General features: G+C 41.6%; 1 protein-coding gene across 1 annotated transcript in view; it reads right to left on the bottom strand.

Moving 5' to 3' along the window:
* The window catches only part of EGLN1 (egl-9 family hypoxia inducible factor 1), a 56,708-nt gene that overhangs the window by 9,243 nt on the left and 31,835 nt on the right, over window positions 1–15,630 (bottom strand). The window contains exon 2 of the mRNA XM_060035069.1: window positions 2,082–2,201. Within this exon, the coding sequence (XP_059891052.1) occupies window positions 2,082–2,201 (120 nt within the window). The remainder of the gene's footprint in view (window positions 1–2,081; window positions 2,202–15,630) is intronic.

The following is a 15,630-nucleotide window of genomic DNA, read 5'->3' as shown; positions in this document are numbered from 1 at the left end:
TTTCTGATTGGGTTGTTTGTTTGTTTTGTTATTGAATTGTATGAGCTATTTGTATATTCTGGAAATTAAGCTTTTGTCGGTCGCACTGTTTGCAAATATTTTCTCCCAGCGCATAGGCTGTCTTTTCTTTTTGTTTATGGTTTCCCTTGCTGTGCAGAAGCTTATAAGTTTGATTAGGTTCCATTTGTTTATTTTTGCTTTTGTTTCTATTGCCTTGGGAGACTGACCTAAGAAAAACATTGGTACGATTTATGTCAGAGGATGTTTTGCCTGTGTTCTCTTCTTGGAGTTTTATGCTGTCATGTCTTATATTTAAGTCTTTAAGCCATTTTGAGTCTATTTTTGTGCATGTGTGAAGGTGTGTTCTAACTTCACTGATTTACATGCGGCTGTCCAACTTTCCCAGCACCACGTGCTGAAGAGACCGTCTTTTCTCCACTGTATATTCTTGCCTGCTCTGTCAAAGATTAACTGACCGTAGGTGTGTGGGTTTGTTTCTGGGCTCTCTATTCTGTCTCACCGATCCATATGTCTGTTTCTGTGCCAACACCACACTCTTTTGAGTACTGTAGCTTTGGAGTATAGTCTGAAGTCCGGGAGGGCTGTGCCTCCAGCTTTGTTCTTTTTCCTCAGGATCACTTTGGCAATTCTGTTTTTTTTGTGATTCTATATGAATTTTAGGATGATCTGTTCTAGTTATGTGAAAAATGTCATGGCTAATCTGATGGGGATTTCATTAAATCTGTAGACTGCTTTGGGTTATATGGCCATATTTTAACTATATTAATTCTTCCAATCCAAAAGCATGGAATATCTTCCCTTTTCCTTGCATCACCTTTGATTTCCTTTATCAGTGTCTTATAGTTCTCAGCATATAAGTCCTTCACCTCCTTGGTTAGATTTATTCCTAGATATATTCTTTTTATGATGTGATTTTAAACAGAATTTTTTTACTTTCTCTTTCTGGTATTTCATTGTTAGTGTAAAGAAATGCAACAGATTTCTGTATATTAATCTTGTATCCTGCTACCTTGCTGAATTCATTTATCAGTTCTAACAGTTTCTGTGTGGAATCTTTAGGGTTTTCTACATAGAGTATCAAGGACAGAGGAAATTCTTTAAATCAGTATATGATATGGAAAGATGACTGGATCACCGTGAGCATACTCTAAGTTTTAGGATTTGCTTTTAGAACAGGACTAAGTTTTTGTACATTTAAGACCTCATGATTTCCATTTATGTGCGTATGCATGTGGTGGAAGAAGGTGTTTTAAAGGTTATTTGATTTTTTAAAAATTACCTTAGTTACACAAGTGTGTTCACTCTGAAAATCCACTGGGCTATACATTATGTTCACTTTTCTATTTAAATATTTTGCTTCATTACATGTAAGTAAAAAGAGATTTTTTACAAAAATCAACCAAAAATTAGTTTATACAACCTCCAGTGCAATAATACATGACACACTTCTAAAGTTTAAATCATTTAAACTTAAGTGAAACTCAGGCTGATGTTAAGGGAATAAATATTTGCAACAAGAGAAATTGGATACGCTGCACATTCTAACTGGTTTTACAGGATTTTTCAGTACCGATAAACTAGCTTTTCATAATCCGGGGACAAAGAAATCCTGCCTCCTATATCCCATAGCCCAGTGCCAGACACCACCTCTGCAACAATGCAAAGCACGAAATGCAGGCGCTAAAGAGCAAATAACTTCATAATCATAATACATAATCTCCTGCAAAAGTCATGATAAAACAAACACTCTCAGAAGTGTTTTTATAAAAACTACTAGAAGGGATATTATTTTAATAAAAGATACTTTTGTTAAAGTTAAATTTTGGATATGAATGTTTCAACATCCGAAATAAGGGAATCTACTTTTTGAGCTCTATGAGGATCTGTTTCATGTTAACAAAGACCCACTCCTAATACCTGAGTGAAACATACCTAAGGAGGAATGTTTAACTGTGCCACGTTTTAAAGACAGTCTCACCTATGAGGAGTATGAATCTTAACACTACTTGTGAGGAAAAAATACCTGTAAGAAAAAAAAAATGCTCAATGAGGTGGCATACCTTGGCATCCCAGTCTTTATTAAGATAATATATACATGTCACACATCTTCCATCTCCATTTGGATTATCGACATGACGTACATAACCCGTTCCGTTGCCTGGATAACAAGCAACCATGGCCTGTAATAATAATAATAATAATAAATTTTAAAGTCCACATATGAATAAAAAGGGAAAACAGCTTACAGCAAAGATCTCTGATTTTTGGCTACTCTGACTTACGCTTAAATTCTTTCTCTAATAAAAATCATGTTTGTAAATAGAAGAGGTAAAAATCTTCTATGTTGACATTAAGAAAAAACACAGGGTAGGCTGGTGAACAATGCAAAGTGCGGTGAATTCTGCCTCACAGCGATGGGAAAAGCTGATGTGGAAGGATGGGAAAGCCTGCAGGACCTCTTTCGTGATCGTCACTCATGCCGATAACCAAGATCAGGTGGGCTTTGTCCTGCTCCACGGGAGATGGCCACCCTCCCCGAGCTCGCCACAGAGCACCTGCGTTACCGTCCGACACTCACACACGTCCTCTGATACCATCTCTGAGTGGTACCAATTTGGATAGACACAATTTAGAAGATCAACTCCAAACACTAACTCATTTAATGTCAGTGATTTTTTAAAAAAGGCTAAATGACAAATTAGCATGTGACGAACCCCTCTTCAAATCAGAAAGTCATTTTTCCACTCAGATTATAACAAGATGTAGTTCAGAAGACTGTTGGGTTTAAGTATGAAGGCGTAAGAGAGGCCCAAAATAAAAAGCACCAAATAACTTGCATGTCCTAGAAATGTAGTACATTATAATGAAGTGAAATTAGTAAGGGTAATTTTTTTTAAATCTCAGGAATTACGAAGAAAGCAAAAACAAAGATGCTCAAGATTACCAGTTATTCTTGAAATTCTTTATTTCTCTAATTTCTCCACGTGTTAAAGTTAATGGATAAGTATTAATGTCAATGAATTAGTACAGTCATCAAACAGTAATTAAATTACATCATTATTTAAGATAAATGGCAAATGCTAATTTTTAAAATTCCTAAGTGAACAAATAACTCTGTTCTATCTCTGAGGGACTAGAAAGCATTTTAAACATGAATGCTTAAAAAAAAAAAAATCACATTTTCATAGACACCTGGACCTACTGCTCTTTATCAGAAGAAGAATTTTTGGTGAAGATTACTTATGTCTCTATTTTTCGTAATACTAGACAGACTTTAAATCCCTCTTCTTGTGACCTGAGGTTGTAATAAGAGGGAGAATGACATGTTTCTTGCATTTAATAATGCTCAATAAAAGATAAACCCAATTTCCTTGTCATTAGCTGCAAAGGAAAGGCATATGTAGCAGACCTTGAACATTAACTATAAAAAGGTACTAATTTAATAATGCAACTAATCCACATATGATTAATTGAGACAATTATGGTAAATTACTTGATACATTCTTATCAACAAAAAAGGAAAAAGAAAAGAAAAGAAAAGAAAAATCAACCTGAACTCTTCCCTAAGGAGTTTTCATCTCGAGAAAGTTTACTCAGGCCTCCCTCCAACTATCTGGTTTGTAACCTCAGCATTTCTCGGGTAAGAACAAATGGGAAAATCTTTCTTCGATCGTCCACCCCACCCCACCCCACCCCACCCCACCCCATCCCACCCCATCCCTCCATTTACAAACACCTCTTGAGCACCTACTATGTACATGAAAGGGCCTGGGGCTAAAATGATGAACAAAGTCTCTTGCTTTCATTTGTTATGGAACTCAGCATAGTGGGGTAAATAATCAACAAACAGATATATAACGTGATGTTAGGTAGCGATGATTTTCTTCATATCTTATGAAAAGATAACACATTATTGACTGGGGGATTTTCGCAGAAACTAACGTCTGTGGTGTTAATACATCTCCGGTCAATAATGTGTTAAGTTGAAGGATACAGAAAATGACAGAACGATACTCTGACCCTCTGAGGATCTAACACTGAGCAGAGATGAAAGGAAGGGAGTGGCGAGTCGCGTGTCCGTGTGCGGGGTGAGCACGTCCGGCAGAGGGCCCACGGGCACGGAGGCAGCAGTGGCGTGGCAGGCGGAGGGCAGCAGCAGGACAGCTGCAGGAAAAGGAGCGAGGGCAGAGGATGGTCGGAGGGGGTCCTGCAGGCCATGGTGAGGACTCTGGATACTGCTCTAAAAGTGACAGGAGGCCGATGGAGGACACATCTGATTCATGTCTGAAGGCGGTCAGTTTAGACTCTGTATGAATAAAAAATAACAACTGCAATACCCTCAGTGTCACCCACTACCTAACATTCACTGGATGTTTACTATTTGCCAAGCGCTACTCTAAGTAATTTCCATACAATAACTTATCTGACACAACTGTATGAGGTAACTAGTACCGTCCTCCTCCTCGTCTTTTACCTGTTAAGGAAACTGAGGCCCAGAAAGGTTAATTCACGTTCTTAATGACATAGACAGCTGACCCAGGTATGAATGCAGGCAGTCTGGTTTAAGAACCCGTGTAACTGACCACTGTACTAGACTGTGGTGTGTGTGTTGGGGGACTGGGGGTGGAGAGTGAAAAAAGAAGACTGCTAATTGGCTACTGCAGTTTGTTTCTAGGAGAAAAACAAAAAAGAGGCTGACCAGGGTGGCAAGGTGGGATGTATTCTGAAGGCAGAAAAGCAACATGGTGTGCTCAGGGACCGGAAGCGGAGAGTAGGGAAGAGACAAGGATGACTGCAGGTTTCGTTTCAGCCTGTGTAACTGAATGAATGGAGCTAACTATTTACCAAGATGGAAACACTAGGTGAAAGAGTGGTTTTAGTAACATGCACAGGGTAGGAAAGGAGTTTCTCAGCAACAGTCACGATGAGCCAGACATCCCAGAGTAGAACAGGATTGAAGACACCAGGATTATGCCTCAAGATGGGACCTGTTTGTGTCAGTCACTTCTACTCCGCTTTCCTTAGGGTTACTGGAGGTACCTGAGGGTGGCCACCTGTGGCGGGGGGTCCAGTGAAATGAGAAGAGGCCAAACATTTGTTTGGTCTTGCCCCAGCCTTCAACTAGGGGCAGCATTTATCTGTGTCCTTTGAATTCCAAGTGAGACTTTTGGAAAAAATAAAAGATGCAATAAAAGCTTTAAACAATTGTATTAATTAAATTCTGTAATCCCTGATATAGCTCACTCACGCCCACCTAAGTGTATTATCTGAGGTGCCATTACCACTTTAGCCTGGCCTGCTGTCCCCTAGATCCCTTTAGCTCTGCTCTGGTGGCAGGGACGCTACCAAATGTAGAGAAAGGAAGGAAGGAGAAGGGGATCAGTGATACACAGGGCCTGCATTTTATCTGCCAGCTTGACCTGTCAATACCAGCCGCAGGAAAGGCAGCAGTACATTAGGACAACTGTAAAAGGATAAAATGCAAAACACCAGCGTAACCCAGCGAACTAGACAGCCTATCAATAATTACAGCTAACTGCGGCTGGCTATAAAATAAGAGTGATGTGTAAAGGAGAAGGAAGCAAGGCGACCCTGACCCCAGAGCACAGACGAGCCCTTCCGTGCCTATAACTAGAGACTCTAAGAGGAAAAGGGAGAGCCAAGCATACCCAGAAAGAGCAGATCGTCACGGAAAACCTGAGACCCGAAAGAGCCACACTCCTAGAGGTTCTGGGGAAAGATAAATTTTGTAGGAAACATGCAAAGATTTGGAAGGATCATAAATTCATTCAAGTATCTGTGTGGCCTAAAAATGACACAGTGAAACTGCACTTAGCAATTCATGTGTGTCCTGAAACTCCTCCCCACTTGGATTCTAGAAAACATAAAAAGGTATTTCTATAACGTCTCATGAAATCTGGAAGCTGTTATATTTAAAATAAGTATTCATATTTAAATAAAGTTATCCTTAGCTATGGTTTGGATTATCAAAATTTAAAGTTCCTTAAATGTAACATAGTGCTTCCAGGTTTGAAAAAATATTTACACTTTACGTCTTAACTGGTAATTTTGTTTTCCTGGTGTATATATATATATTTTTTAATTTTTTAAAAAATTTATTTATTCATTTTTGGCTGTGTTGGGTCTTCGCTGTGATGCCTGGGCTTCTCACTGCGGTGGCTTCTCTTGTGGCGGAGCACAGGCTCTAGGCGCGTGAGCTTCAGTAGCTGTGGCTCGTGGGCTCTAGAGCGCAGGCTCAGTAGTTGTGGCACTCGGGGTTAGATGCTCCACAGCATGTGGGATCTTCCCGGACCAGGGATCGAACCTGTGTCCCCTGCACTGGCAGGCAGATTCTTAACCACTGTGCCACCAGGGAAGCCCCTTCCTGGCATATTTTACATGTATTTGTGTAAAAAAGACTCTTGATAGTGCTGTTCTTGTTTTGTTTGTTTTTAATATGCAGATTCTTATTCACAATACTTTTAATAAATTCAATTTATTTTCTCTTAATCTCTTGATAAAGCAACTAATAACAACTCATTCGACACCTGATTTCACCTGCTTGAGCATGTTATTAGTCTAGAAGTCATTAGCAGTATTAAAAAATATTTATGGAATACCTACCATATCACACTACAAAAAGGGTCAGTGTGATATCTGTCTGAAAGGACTTAACTGGAAAGAAAGAAAACACCAGGCAACTGGAAAGAAAGAAAACACCGGGCACTTACAAATCAACTGATAAAACTGAGTAGTGCAAATAATAAACAGGAAAATAATTCTGAAAAAAAGGAATTATTCATGTGGGATAAAATAAAGGGACAAGGCTCTGAGCTACACATGACCCCAGCTTATCTTTAAAGGACAGATGTGCTTTGGAAAGGTGAAGGGATAAAAAGCAAACAGTATAAGCGCGACAAATACAGGAAACAGCTGAGGGGACAGTGGGGTGTTTTTATAACGGTCTGCTCTGTCACTTAATTACTTAAGTAGTAAAGTTAATTTGGTAAAAATAGGATGAAATTTTGAAAATTCAGCAAAGGAAGAAGGACAGGAAAGGTCAGCAGCAGTGAGCCACTGTGGTCCTTGGGTGGGGATGGCCACAGCAAAAGCTTTTAAGAAGGCAGCTTCCGTATTCTGGGATTTATATGAAAGATTATTGTAAGATAATGCACACTGCTATGGTCTGAATGTTTGTGTCCCTTCCTAAATTCACATGTTGAAATTCTAACCCCCAAAGACTTAGGAGGTGGGACCTTTGGGAGGTGCTGAGGTCACAAAGGGGAAGCCCTCATGAATGCAACAGTGCTCTTACAAAGGGGCTCTGGAGGTAACCCTGCCCCTTCCACCATGTGAGGACACAACCAGAAGTCGCTGGCTACGAACCAGTAAAGGGCCCTCACCAGACAGTGACCCGCATGGTCGCCTTGATTTCGGACTTTCCAGCCCCTAGGGCTGTGAGCAATACGTTTCTGTGTTAATAAGCTACCCAGTCTGTGGTATTTTGTTATAGCAGCCCACAGGGAGTAAGACACACCTATGAAGGGTAAAACTGTTCCAAGAGATTTACACCGTATGTACTGGTCCTAAGGATAAGGAAAGGCATTAAAGTCGACGAAGAAAAACTGAAGTATCTCTATCCCTAGAGAGTTGTTGGGGATTGGAGCGGTACTCCCTGGTCATCCTTCTGTCCTTTCTGAGGAGCAGCAGACACGACCTCACACTCCTATAAGGGTTGGGCTGGAAGACAGTGGAAGAGTCTAGACATTAGCCTGAAAAAGAAACAATGCGATTGCCTACTATATCATTCTGAGGTACATTCCTAATCTGACATCTCTTTGAGACACCAAGTTGAAATATTTCAGTTTCCCATTAGGAAAAGTCTATTTAAACATAAGCAAAACAATTAAATACTATTTTTTTTCTTTTTGATATGAAACTATACATGATTGAGGACGTTCTTAAGATAAGAAACACCATAAATTTGTTTTTTACTCTAAGAATAAAAGGAAGGGAGAGGTTTGCGATACCTCTTTGGAATCTGAAGACATTTATTTCTGGCACTGGAAGGCTTGTATTCAATATGAAGTTGAACCAGGAAACTTTTTTCCTTTTTCCTTTTTGAACTGAATTGTTTTAAAACATTGATTCAAAGGCAAGAAAAGTAAAATTTTACAGGCTATCAAAGTACTATATTTACCCTGAATGGGGGGAGAAGCTTTACTATCTGAAAATGTATTCTATTAAACTATATTGCCCCAGGGTCGCCAGCCCTCTGCCCTTTGTAGATGTTGACAGTTAACATTCAGTAAGCACTTACCTTGAGCCAGGCAAGGATTACCGTCTCACCGTGTCTTCACAAGTTTATGAGGTTAGGTACAATTAATGTATCCATTTTGGAGATCAGAAAACTGAACTATAACGAGAACAGAAAGCCTGCCAAAGGCCCCAGAGACCTTGAGGGGCCCAGAGGGAAAACCGGCGGCTCTGCAGCCTCCCCAGTTCCTGGCTCCAGTGGGGTCCTCTTCGGCCTGACCGCCTACCTGACACAGCGATACGCACGTGCGTAAGGCTCGGTCCTCCCACGTCCAGATGTGCTTCAGAAGGTTTCCTCCAGCCCTGCAGTTACAGCTTTTAAGTCTCTTCCTCCTTCATTCCCAAAGCACACGCACCCACCACTATTCACTACCTCTGGGGTCCACAAAATCTAGCTCAAATACGGGGAAAACAGGTCATCAAGAGAACTAGACTAACAGCAAGTTGGTATTTACTATAAGAATAATCTAGTTTTTAAAACTGCAGATTTCAATTACACCTACTTAGTTAATCTCGTTTCCTAAAAGAGACAATTAAAAACTTCATAAAGTTATGAATTTGGTTCACTGCATTAATTAGCATGTTAAAAATAGGGGTAATGAGGAAGGGCAATCCACAGGCATTTAAAATTTTAAGGCTCTTGACTTATTTCCTAAACTTTAATGTTATAAATAACATATCTCACCATAAATAAACAGACTTTGTGTTTGGGGAGGTGAATTTTCAAATCTATATCATGGAAAAAATAAAACTAGCACAGAGAAAAAGGACAATAGCAATAAGAACCAGGGCAGTCTCTCTTGGCACTAGCCTCTAGTCCACACAGGGCAATAAAGACCATTCAGAAGATCAGTACTGGATAAAACTTACTCAACTAATTCCAGGTAGAAAGAGAAGATTGTAAAAGGAAGTACCAAGACAGTATTAGGACAGATCATGGCAGACTTTAGGGAAGAGGAGGGCACTTCAATTCACAGAGTGAATTAACTAAGGGAAGGTTTAAATGAGAAAATAAAGAACATTACTCAGATTTGCTGAAGTCCAGGGTTCATGAGAAGAGGGAAGAAAACGGAAAAGGTAAGATGGGCCAGACTCAGGAATAAGGGACCTTTATACTACAGGTAGAGGGAAGCCATCATTTTGGGGCAAGGGAGCAACATGATGAGAGGACTGTGCTTCAGAAACACGACAAGTAGAATACAGGGTGGATCTGGGAAAGGGGGCAGGAAGAAAAACGACACGGAGGAGACCAATCATATCACAACTGCAACAGACAAAGAAAAGCAAGGAGAGCCTGACAGAGAGGAGGGAGCTGGTGAAGAGTGGGGAAAGAGGGAGCAGGACAAAGGATCAACAGCATGGGGAGGGGTAGAGACTGAGGAAAGTGAGAGGCCTTAGTATGCGCTCTCACCGATAGAGCAAGGGACAGGCTGGAATCAAAGACGGTTTAAGAGGGTTTGTGTCTGGTTGAGATGAACAGACCACTACTGGAAGTAGGAAATATGGGTTTGGGAAAGATGAGTTCCTTTTTGTGGACATACTGAGTTTGCCATGCTGCTAGGCCATCTGGGTGCAGATGTTCAAAAGGCAGTTGGGAATGCGAGTCTGGAACGTCAAAAAGAGGTCATGGCTGGAGATGCGGGTTAGGCGCCATCTTCACAGGGGACAGGGGAAGCGACGCGGCTGCCACTGAGTGCCACGGAAGGAAGAGCGTGTAGGGAGAAGAGAAGGAACAGAGGACACGTTCTTATGGAATAAACTCATTTAGAGTAAGAACTCATTAAGCTTTGTTGCTGTCCTCATCACAGGAAAATGGTTAAATAACTAGCCAAAGGTTGACCAACTGTAAATGAATTTTGACTAATTATTTCACTTACTCTTTTTTGACTAATTGTAAATGATTAAAGATATATTATAAAACAGGACATACAAGGGCATTTACGTTGTTTCCTTAAAACGTTTTTAAAAACTTTTTGTTATTATAAACAATACTGTGATTGAGAACAGTTTTGGAGCTCTAATCACTGTAAACATCCTCAATAACTCCCTAAAATCAAATTCCTGGAAGTGAAAATATAAATCTTTAAAAACTTTTATTGCCAAAATATCCTTCAGAATCCTATACTTTGTATGAGTACATATATATTCCCACCCATTTGCCAACCCCGGCTGTTAAGTTTCATTCTTTTAAAATAGGTAAAAACTTGTATTATTAATGTTTTAATCACATCTCAATTTATGAGTAAACATTTTTCACATTTTTACTTGCTATTTAATTCTTTTGTTGACTGCTTACTCACATCCTTTATTCACTTTCCTATTGGGTTATTCATCATTTCTCTACTGATTTTTGAGAGCTGTTTATTAATCTTCTATCATATAATACAAGAACAATTTCAACATTTTTACTATGCTCCTATAGAATATTTTAATACCAGCTAGTTATAATTTGTGTAGTAAGGCAGAGTATAACCATAATAATTACTAATATAAGTTAAAGTTTTAAAAAGTCCAAGAGACTCTTCTCTCCATACTCACAGGAATGAAAAATGCAGGGAAAAAAAAGGAAACATAATAAATTGAATTGCTCCAAATCACTCCTCAAATGGCCCAACAATGATGGACTGTTTAATCCAACACCAGACACACTACTTTCCTTATTGGGCCCTAATTCTAGCCCCAAAGAAAAAAAACTTCAATATATATTTAAAAATCCACCTGCTTAAGAGCAATGTCCCAACAGGCAGTGTAATCTAGAGATACATAATGATGCCTACTGCACTCCTTTTCCCTTTTAGCAAGGAACTGATGAAGTCCTACTGTACAAATCACGAATCGGTCTGGGGGAGCAGTTTATATTTGAGCTGCCTGGCTCTGCTGTCAGAGGAGACCTATAATTTGTTAGCCTCGGCTGCAACCTCACCAGCTCTGCACAACCCTTCCTCAGGTTCCTAAGCTGGGCTCTGTTTATGGCAGTCACCTGCAGCACCCCAAGATGAAACCTGAGGAGGACAGAGCAGCCTCTCTGCACAAGGAGGTGGGGATCCCGGGCAGGCCTCAGCTGGATCTCCAGGAGCGACACGACTGCACTGCATTCCAGCCCATGCACGGAGGTGCACAGGTAAGACACAGCCTCTGACAGCTATGGCAAACCCGTTTTAGTATTGATAGAACTCTCTGGCAGAGTTTGCAATTTAGCATTCAGACAAACAAACAAACAAAACCCCCAGCTGCTTAACATGACAAACGTGCACTTCGGCACCTCGCTAGGCCTGGGGATACAGAGACGGAAGTTCAACACCTGCTTCCTGAAATTCCAGAGTCTGGAAGAGAGGTGTGATTTAAACTATTTAAATTATTTCAGCATAGAGAGTGCTTATTTGTTTTAACGGACTGGAGGGCTTGGATCAGAGGGTCCTGATATTCATCCTGGATTGTCAGTTAACATTTGCAAAGCCACTCCCGGATAGAGACAGTCATTGGTTAATGCTGAAAGCTTCTAATCAGAAACCTCAGGTAAGCCCAGGGTCTTTCTCTCTCTTCAAATCCAGAGAGTTTGGTGATTAGCATAATAGATATTAGAAATGACTACAGTATTAGAAAAGAGTGGTGAGTAAGCTATGTGGTTTGGCTAGATGTCAAACAGGAACCACTGCTCTTACATGAGCACGTACATAGAAGTCTAGTGAACCCAGTGGTCTATACTCTTTGGGATGGTACCCTAGGCCTTAAGGTTCCCGCTGGTTCTGCGATTAGTCCCCTCTAAGGGAATTCTGTTGTCTGATCTCATGTAGGTTAAAATGAATACTAAAACCATATTAGCACTTCTGCCTGGAATAAACCTTTCATAAAAGGTGCTTGTCAGAGTTTCTAAATGAATGGAGAGTAGAGATTCCACCCAGTTTAGAAAACAGTCTCTAAGACTATTTGTGTGTGTGTGGCAGAGATCAGGCTGAGTTTTGTTTTCATAGTAACATGCCATCTGGAAGCTCAGTTTTGGGGGAGCAGATCAACCGTACTCACTTATCTGTAGCTGCAAACGTAAGCAGTGTCTCTCAGAAAGAGCCTAATACCTAAACAACTGAATTGGCTCAGGTGGGTCATAACAGGGAGACAGTCACACAAAGGCATCCGGGACGGCGTACTGAACAAAACAGAGCCTTATATGAGGCATCCAGACAGCAAAGATGATCAATGCGCTCATGGGAATGGGGCGGCAGAAAATACTGTATGGAGAAAGTGACAAATGAGCAGAATTTTGAAGGATAAAAACAGAACTTTTCCAGAGCAGGGGGAGATTCTGAGTAGAGGAAACACAATATTTGGAAAAGGCGGCACCCTGAGAGGGCCACAAACAGGCGAGCACCGCTGGAACACGAAGGGGCGGGGCGGGGCGGGGGGAGATGAGGCAGGATAGACGGGCAGGGGCCGGCAGAAAGGCTCTCAACGACTTGCTCAGGAGTTTGTTTTACAGGCCAGTGAAGCCAAATGTGCTCAGTAAGAATCACGTGGTCTGCTTCGTAGAATATGGCTCCAAACCCCATACTTGAAATCTTGATTTCGTAAGCATGGGATGAGGCCTACGCTCAGAATTCTAAACAAGCGTTCAGCAGGATTCTGATTATCAAGGGCCGAATGTCAAAGCATAGTAGCAGAAGAATCGTATTTCAACTTTCCAAGCACCACTCAGGCTACTCATAGGGGATGGAGTGGAGGACCTGGGATTAGAGGTTACTGACATGCACGTGAGAGATGCGAGCCCGGACGAAGGGCCACAGGACTGGAGAGGACAGGAAAACTAAGGCAAAATTAAGACTGTGAAACAGACAGGATTTGGTGCAGTGACAGAGAAGGAAGAACGCGTTAAAACAACAACAACCACCTTAAAAATATCCACTGTTTGTTCATTCATTCAACAACTGTTTTCTGAGCATTTACTATATGTCAGACACTGTTCTAGATCTTGGGGGTACAATAATGGACAGACAGATTAAAAAAGTGTCTGCCTTCAGGGAACATATTCTGTTAGGAGGAGAAAGGACAAACAAAATAATTAAGTCAACACAGAGCACAATAAATAGTACGTGAGAAGATAAGCACTGTGGAAAAAAAAAACAGGAATGGGGAATACAACGCTGGGCTTATAATTATTAATGGGGTGGTTAGGCAGACCTCTCTGAGAAGCTGACGTCTGAGCAAATCTGAAAGAGATGAAGAACTGAATGTTCCAGGCACAGTGTGCCTGGCCTGTCGGAGGGAAAGGAGCGTCAGTGTGCCTGGAGAGGAGAGAGCAAAGCAGGCGACAGTGGGAGATGAGGTCAGAGGTGAAGAGCTGGGGGCTGTAGACATCACTGAAAGGACTAACTAAGAGAGAGGTCGCTGGAGGGCCTTGAGCAATCTGGCTGCCATGTGGAGCAATGGCTGGAAAACTGCCGCCCACTGCCCGTTTCTGTGAGTCAAGTTTTATTGGAACACTCATTTGTTTACATATTACCATCTGTGGCATGGCTGTGTTCATGCCACGACAGGACTGAGTCGCTGCGACACAGACTGTTTGGTCCACAAAGCCTAAAACGTTTACCATCTGGCCCTTTGCAGAAAGTCTGCAACCCCTGATGTGGAAAATAGACTGAAGGCTGGCAAGAGTGGAGGGCAGGAGGTGAGTTCGAAGGCTACTGCAGTAACAGGTGAAGTGCGCTGACGGCCTGGATCACGGCGCTAAGAAGTGGCTGGACTCTCCTTCTGTTTTGAAGGCAGCACAAGCAGAATCCCCAGAGGGACTGGTACGGGGTAGAACATGACTCTAAGGTTCTGGCTTGAGAAGCTGGAAAACTGTAACTATCCTAAATGAACGGAGACAACAGGTGGCACGGGCTTAGGGCAGGGGCTGCGGGAGATGAGGAGGCCAATTTTGGACACGCTGAGACTTAGGGTTCAGGAGACGCTGGTAGGAAGACAGTCCCTGCTCCTGAAGAACTTGCAGTCCAGAGGAATCAAAAGGAAAACTAATCATTTCAACACAACCAACAATTAAAATGACCAGACTAGGCACTAAGCATTATCCCATGGGGGGAAGTTGGGATCAGGGAAAGCTTCTTGATAAATGTGTCTTGAAAGAAGAATACAAATTAGCTAGGCAAAGAGGAGAGGGAGAACATTCCAGGAAAAGAAAAAGTCACAAACGAAGACAAGGAACAGCACGGTGTTACGGGCTCAGGCGTGTGCTGTGTGTAAACTGCAAGTGGGGGAGCCAAAGTGTGAGCACGAGGCTGGACACGTGCAAAGCCCCTTCCTGGAAGGTGAGTGCTCCTTGATAATGAACTTGATTTTATCTGGTGGGTAATAGGGAGCCACCGAAGAGCTCTGAGCTAGGAAGTGATACAATCAGCTCTGAGTTTTCATTCACTTGAGTAGGTGATAGAGTAGCACCAAAGCATAGCTGCAAAGTAATGAGTCTGCTTTTCTTACTGGAGCTTGCAAACAGCTAGCTGTTTCCTCTTTTGGGTCACTCTATAGAGGAAAAAATGATGGGTGGTTTTTTTTTTTTTTTCCTTTGGCTGCGTTGGGTCTTCGTTGCTGCGCGCGGGCTTTCTCTAGTTGCGGCGAGCAGGGGCTACTCTTCATTGTGGTGCGCGGGCTTCTCATTGCGGTGGCTTTTCTCATTGTGGAGCACGGGCTCTAGGCGCGTGGGCTTCAGTAGTTGTGGCTCACGGGCTCAGTAGTTGTGGCTTGTGGGCTCTAGAGCGCAGGCTCAGTAGTTGTGGTGCACGGGCTTAGTTGCTCCGCGGCATGTGGGATCTTCCCGGACCAGGGCTTGAACCTGTGTCCCCTGCATTGGCAGGCGGATTCTTAACCACCGCGCCACCAGGGGAGTCCCTGGGTTGTTTTTTCTGTTTTGTTTTGTTTTGCGATTCCAAATCCTGTGTTTTTTTTGAATTGAAGTGTAGTTGATTTACAATGTTGTGCCACTCTCTGCTGTACAGCAAAGTGACTCAGTTATACACGTACAGACATTCTTTTTTTATATTCTTTTCCATAATGGTTTATCAAAATGCTTGTTTTTTATTTTTAATTTTCTTGATGTAGAATCAATGCAACAGTAACAACAAAAGTCATATTTTTAAAAATATTCCCAAAATGAATGGGTTCAAATGCATTACTTAAAAGTTTAAACTTAGCCCTAGCCTCAATGCTTGGAGAGAAATTCAGTAGTCACTAAAATGCTTTTTTCATTAAGATTTAATAGACAAAGTCAGCACTCTTTCTTAGTTCATAAGAACATATAACTCATGG

Source organism: Delphinus delphis, chromosome 16, assembly GCF_949987515.2.
Source record: "Delphinus delphis chromosome 16, mDelDel1.2, whole genome shotgun sequence".
Taxonomy (NCBI): Eukaryota; Metazoa; Chordata; class Mammalia; order Artiodactyla; family Delphinidae; genus Delphinus; species Delphinus delphis.
The sequence above is the reverse complement of the archived record's forward strand: the minus strand, read 5'-3'. Positions and strand labels throughout refer to the sequence as shown.